General features: G+C 39.0%; 1 protein-coding gene across 5 annotated transcripts in view; it reads right to left on the minus strand.

Moving 5' to 3' along the window:
• Positions 1-4453, minus strand: part of gria2b (glutamate receptor, ionotropic, AMPA 2b) — a 126716-nt gene extending 122263 nt beyond the window's left edge. For all 5 annotated transcript variants that reach the window (XR_005992448.1, XM_041797306.1, XM_041797305.1 and 2 more), the window contains exons 1-2: positions 4124-4453; positions 3841-3981 (exon numbers count right to left, since the gene is read on the minus strand). Coding sequence is in view for 4 of the 5 variants with exons in the window: in XM_041797306.1 (XP_041653240.1) it covers positions 3841-3981; positions 4124-4208 (226 nt within the window). In the remaining variant the exon portion in view is untranslated. The remainder of the gene's footprint in view (positions 1-3840; positions 3982-4123) is intronic.
• Between the last annotated feature and the right edge of the window lie 1709 nt (positions 4454-6162).

Below are 6162 nucleotides of genomic sequence, written 5' to 3' on the forward strand. Positions count from 1 at the left end.
AATTATGTTGTTAAAGGTGAGGCATGAACATTTGCCTACCACAGAGTCTGAAAAATCACAACTGCACTGTTTAAATCATCATGCAGGAGGAGCTTCATTAAGTTCATTATACACACAATTAAAACTCTACTAAAGCGTTATTGAGGATTGCATGATATTGATTTGATCAAAATTCTGACTTTGTGTGATGCAGCAATGCACGCTATCAAGACACCGAATCAAGAAGAGCCAAAACTAAAAAGCAGACTATGACAATGTACAGCCTGAGGCCATATGAGAGCCAAATTACACTATTACATTTTTCACAAAATCAGCCATGAAGGATGCAGTCACCTGCATCGGTGCATGAAATGCTCTTTAATGTGTGTCCAAATGAAACAGATGTCCAAAATAAAATTGCTTTTGGCTGATGTTCCCATGTATAGCAAAATGTTAAAACAGGCGAATTTTACCTAATAATGATATAATATGATGACATACTGTAGATCCCAATGGTTTAATTGTTGATTTGTTTCATGTGAGCGACGGTAAGAACCATGTGTTCCTACCACACATGCCACCCATCTTCCTGTTCATCTGTGACCCTACACCTGACCCTACCGACTCACCGATTAACCCACATGACTTACCACCATCAGTGTCCATATTCATTCAATCAAAACTGGGCACAATTTATCAGATTGGGTCATAGCAGCTTCAGATATATGTGAATATAACCTAACAGAGCCTACATATAACTTTATCCGTATTTTCTAAATAACAAAAAGAGCTAAACAGAGCAGTTTCTATGAGATGCTATCGGTGCTATCAGCTCACTGTTGTTTACATCTGATTAAAGAGCATTATGGCAGCAAAGCAGTAGCCATTATCTACAGCTAACAGTGGCAGGCTGCTGTGTGACAGTTTAGACAGAGCTTTAATGTGGATCTGAAATGATTACAAATATTAAGAATCGGTGTAACTGAATAGTGATTTGGGTGCTGACTCACAAGCATCCAATTTTAACTGATTACCTGGCTAATCACATCGGTTAAAATAATGCTCTATGCATTGGCTCCTACAAAGGCCTTAAAAACTTCAGCTGCTAGTAATCTCATGCAAAGACCAAATGCTTTTACATTCTTTTCATATATAACTATAACATATATTATGTTCTTTACAAGAAAGAATTAGATACAACCAACTGAGACTGTGAATGTAAAATGCTTCTATGAAATAAAGATAAATGCACTTATAAGTAAAAATACTTCAATAATATAATCTGGTAATATCATTGAAAATGTCTATTTTTTTATTCAGCATTTTTAGTTAGTTGGAACTATATCTATTGCTGCTGCGATTAAATTATTAGTAATCCTCATTATCTAATTGAGATAATCAAACAATAATGTAGAAGTTTGGTCCTAGTGCAATGAGAATAAGCTTCCTTTAGCCATCCCAAGTACTAAAGTAGCCATACCTGCTTCAAACACTGAAGCTAGCGCAGGTATATGCCAAGGTGGTACGCAGGGCCACCCCAGAAATCTAATCTTCTACCCCTGTGGCTTCCCCAATATTCTAAATTATGGCTGACTATGTGTTCTGTCAAAGGTGAGACTTAAAGGCCCACTTGAATCCATTTTTGGGGGTGAGCTGCATGCTGCTTGTAGCTCCTTGCATGCAGGAAGAGAATGAGAAGGGGTTGTCTTCCAAAAAATGAAGAATTTTTCTAAATAATTTCAAATTGTATATTTGTAAAGATTTATACATAAAAGTAGTTACATTTTAAACTAGAAAAACACTCGGAGAGCATAGACCTCCGCCATTAGCCCTATCTCCCAATAGTAAAGAATCCTTTAAAAAATTCCTGGAGCCAGACGGGGATCTGGATCATTCCCAAATCTAATCAGTTCTTCCTTATACCATTTCTGACATTTCCTGAAAATTTCATCAAAATCTGTCCACAACTTTTGAGTTATGTTGCTAACAAACAAACTAACAAACCCTGCTGATCACATAACTTCCTTGGCAGAGGTAATAAAACTGTGGTAATGTCAAGCTACAATCAAAGTAATGTTTAAAAAACTGTTCATATGTAATTCTTCAAATAATTGTTCTCAAATGTGTTATCAACTATCAACCACCTTCTGGTACAGTGGGGGTCCCTGGTCTCTGGCACCATTATTTTAGGAGTGACAGTCTGAAAAGTTTGAGAAAACATGAAGGAAAAAGGTTGAAAGACATCATTCTACTTTTATAATAATTAAAAGCAGAATATCATAATTAGTTATATATATATATATATATATATATATATATATATATATAAATGATTTTTTATCATTATCATTTCCCATTTCAAGTTGTTGAATGTACTTTGAAAAAGAAATTTGGAATTTTTTCTTTCATTTATTTAGTTTTCTTTTGGGGGGGTTATAACATAATGGTAACGATATGGTTCGGAAGCCCCCCCCCCACCACCCCTACCCTCTTACTGTGCGTTTTTGCCCAGGGCCCCAGCAGACTACGATCGCCACTGGATATAGATAAATTTACGTATAAACCATGCATCATTCCCAGTTTCTGTAAACAAATCCCTGTCTTAAGTTTGCTGTGTAATGTTCTTATGTCTCCTAACAACCCAGTGCACACTGACATTTGTATGTTGAACATGGAAACGGCTCTCGCTGTGATCCGTCACACGCACAGTGCCTCTCCAAGCAGGAAGCTTTTATATGGTAATGAAATCGATTGGAACGATGTGCACACCAATCAGAGGCGTTTGATTTATGTGTGAGGGACTGTTGAGAGGAGTAGTCGCTTGGCAACCGCCTAATGAAATGTTCGAGCTGTGGCTATTAAAAATAGCGACCTTAGAACCCGTTTACTTCCTCCTGTTGCGGCTACTTGACAGAAAATAGTCCCCATCTAGATGCTGCTGATCAAAGAAACACTTGATTAAAACTGAAACTCCCAGCTTTGAGATTGGAAAAAAGAAGCAGTGAGGCAGACTGTTTTGAATCAAGAGTCGTGATTTGGTCAAAACCCATTAACCCCTGCGTTTCCCGATGGAGCTGCCGATCATTTTGCCTCGACTTAAATCCTTACTAAATGTTAAAGCGTCTTCCAGATATTACGCATGACGTTCAACGTAAATCTCTGTGTTGGCTCTCTCATAGGAGACAACAATGGATGAACACTGCTCCTTCTGAGCTGGCTAAAGACGTGACAGCGCTGCACACGGCAAAAATGCCCATCACAGAGTCTAGATCTTATTTTACCTTCTCAATACATGAGATGAAACAACAAATCATGTGGTGAGACATGTTGAATGTGTTTCCTTTCAGAGAGGGGTTTCTTTTATCGAGGCACAAAGAAGGAAAAGTCTGATCTCTGCTCTGTCAGCTCAAAGAAAATTATATTTGATACAGAGAATGTTGGATCAGGCGCAATAATCTCACTCCAAACGGTTTTTTTTCTTTAATCAAAGAAAAAAAAGCGATTTAAGCTTAAAATAAAGCTTTCCCTTGATATTTTTTGCAGCGTGGTCTTGCTTGATCCATGAATCTGAAGGAATGAAACGGAGGATGGATGTGACTGTTACTGTGGAAACCAACTTTCTCCTGCCCACACAATGCTTTTCATCCTCAACTAACCAGCTTGCAGCCTCGATACGGTCTCTGACATAAAAATACCAGACAGATAATGTCCTTTCTCCTTGTAAAAGCCACAAAAAAGGAATCCAAACGCATGCTATGATAACGCACAATAAAAGCATCAACATTTTGAGGATGATTTCAACACTTTTAAGAAAGATTTGCTTTTTTCAAACGGTGGAAATTGTGAGGTTTTGGCACTTACAGCAGTTGGTGACAGCAAAACTGTTCGCCACTTCCAGATTGTCAATGTGAGGCGTCAATCTGAATTCCTGGGTGCCAAACTGAACCATTCCTATCCGAAAAGCGCTGTACTCTTGATCCGCGCCCCTTGGAAAAAGTCCCCCTGAAACCGAACCAATAAAAACCAGTTACACCTGCACAGATTTCCTGGTAAAACACGCTTTCTATTCATTTCCTCCACATTTTACGCACAAATTCGTCTCTTTTAAAGGATCTTTTTTGCGTCTGAACTCATGGATACGTACCAATCTGGACACTGGGCGAGCCTCCGTGCGCGCATCCCCATAAAACCAGCAGCACAGAAAGGGATAAATTCACTATCTTTTCCATGTCCACAGTTGAGGTGTCCACATCCACCAGGGGAGTTTAATATTCCTCGTTTTCCTCCAGAGACGTTAGATCCGAGGCATGTTGGACACCTTCAGCCTTGGGGGGAAAACCAAAATAATCTGTTGCAAAGAGGAGCGTTTCTCTGCCTTTCCGTGGAGGAATGGTCGCCTGCAATGTAGGGAGGTCTGCTGTCTCTTCTTCCGCTCTTCCTCGACTCTGTCCTCCTGCCGGCAGCTCACACCTCCTCCTCCTCTGAACGCAAAGGGACTCTGCGCGTCTCCGCTCGGCGCGCCGGAGATCCTTTCAGCTTCACACCCACAAGTGAGGAATGTTAATGAGGAGGCGGAAAAAGACGGAAGGAGCCGAGTGGCAACCAGTTGGTGACAAAAGTGCACATTACTCATCCAGTTAATGGACCTGCAGTTTGAGGTTTGTTGTTTGCGATTTGTTTTAGCATGAAAAGCAATAATAGGAGTGGCAGAATTAAAAAAAATAATACACTTATATCATCCCACACTACAGCATAAGTTAATTCAGTCCTAAATTCAGATGGTTAATCCACTTTCTCTGGTTAAAGTTCTCCAATCAAAGACCAAAAACAAGAATTGGCTATCATCCCTACCAAAAAGGGTGATTTTAGTCATTTTGAGGCCCCAAGTAAAAAAAACAATACAAGTAATCATAGCAAATTAACATAATCCGTTGAAATAATTTGATACCTAAATGAGAAATACAAAAATCAAATATGCACTAAATCTTCAGACATTGAACTACTCTCTTGCTCATCATGTTTTGGAAGAGTATGATAATTTAGACTCACCACATTGTAATATTTGACGAGACCAGGTTGAATTTATAAAACATAATTATTCGCATTATTGGTGTAATATCTGCTCTTTTTTAAATTTTTTTTTATTTTTTTGGCCACAGATCATTTCTTTTAAATCTGTTGCGTACATTTTAACTCTCAGTAATCAACCCATTCATTGTTTTAACAAGTTACAGGGATCTACCTAATATTTGATTGATGTGAAGACATTTTTTAGGTGCTTGAACCTTCCTTTTGAGACAGGGGTCCTCCCTTGGGACTTTTTTTGGATAATTGAATTCTATTGTTGGCATTAATTTACATGAAAACACACATTCCAACTGTAAATGTAACTTTGGAGATATACCTCATATTTGATGCACAACAATAATAACTATATTTTGAGGTCCCCTGGAGCACTGTGCCCCTGGCAGTTGCCTTCCCTTGCCTGCTGGTAAAACTGCTTATGCACAGCAAAATCTGTGTAGTCAAATAAACACTGTCAGAGTTAATACTGACACTTTTGCAGTGTCTAAAATTGTCACGAGACGTATGGAAATATGTGTTTGGCAGATTATTTCTTTGTTGTAACAATGCTGCTTGGTAATACATCTTATACCACGGGAAAATCAGTTTTTCCCTTTTAAATGATACCACATTTGTAAGGATCATGCATTTTTGGGATGAGCAGCAGAGCTGAGAATGTGAGTTGCAACCATTAAAAATTTGCCAGATCTCCTCTGCCAATGCCAAACAGTATTTTTTTATCTGCCATTGATTCTTGTTTGATGTTGTTTAATGGATTGGATGATTGAAGTCTGAAGAAACAAGTCAAACAGCCATTTTAACAATTTAATCATGTAACAAACAGGAGGCTCAGTAGTGTGTGAAAGAACCCTACACAGCCAAAACAGTCTGGCATCTCCTCCTTATGTTGGTCACCAGCCTGGTCACACACTGCTGTTGGTTGGCATCCCATTCTTCAACACTCAGCCAATGTGGTTGTGTCGTTCACTCTGGCATGAACAGCATGCCCAAGCTGATCCCACAAATTCTGGAGGTAGTCTCTGATGAAGCCCAGTCTGTGGGGGAAAAGTTGTCGTCTTGGAGGATAGAGTTCGGTCCCAAAGTGTGCAGATATGGGAT

This window comes from Cheilinus undulatus, linkage group 10, assembly GCF_018320785.1.
Source record: "Cheilinus undulatus linkage group 10, ASM1832078v1, whole genome shotgun sequence".
NCBI classification, from domain to species: domain Eukaryota; kingdom Metazoa; phylum Chordata; class Actinopteri; order Labriformes; family Labridae; genus Cheilinus; species Cheilinus undulatus.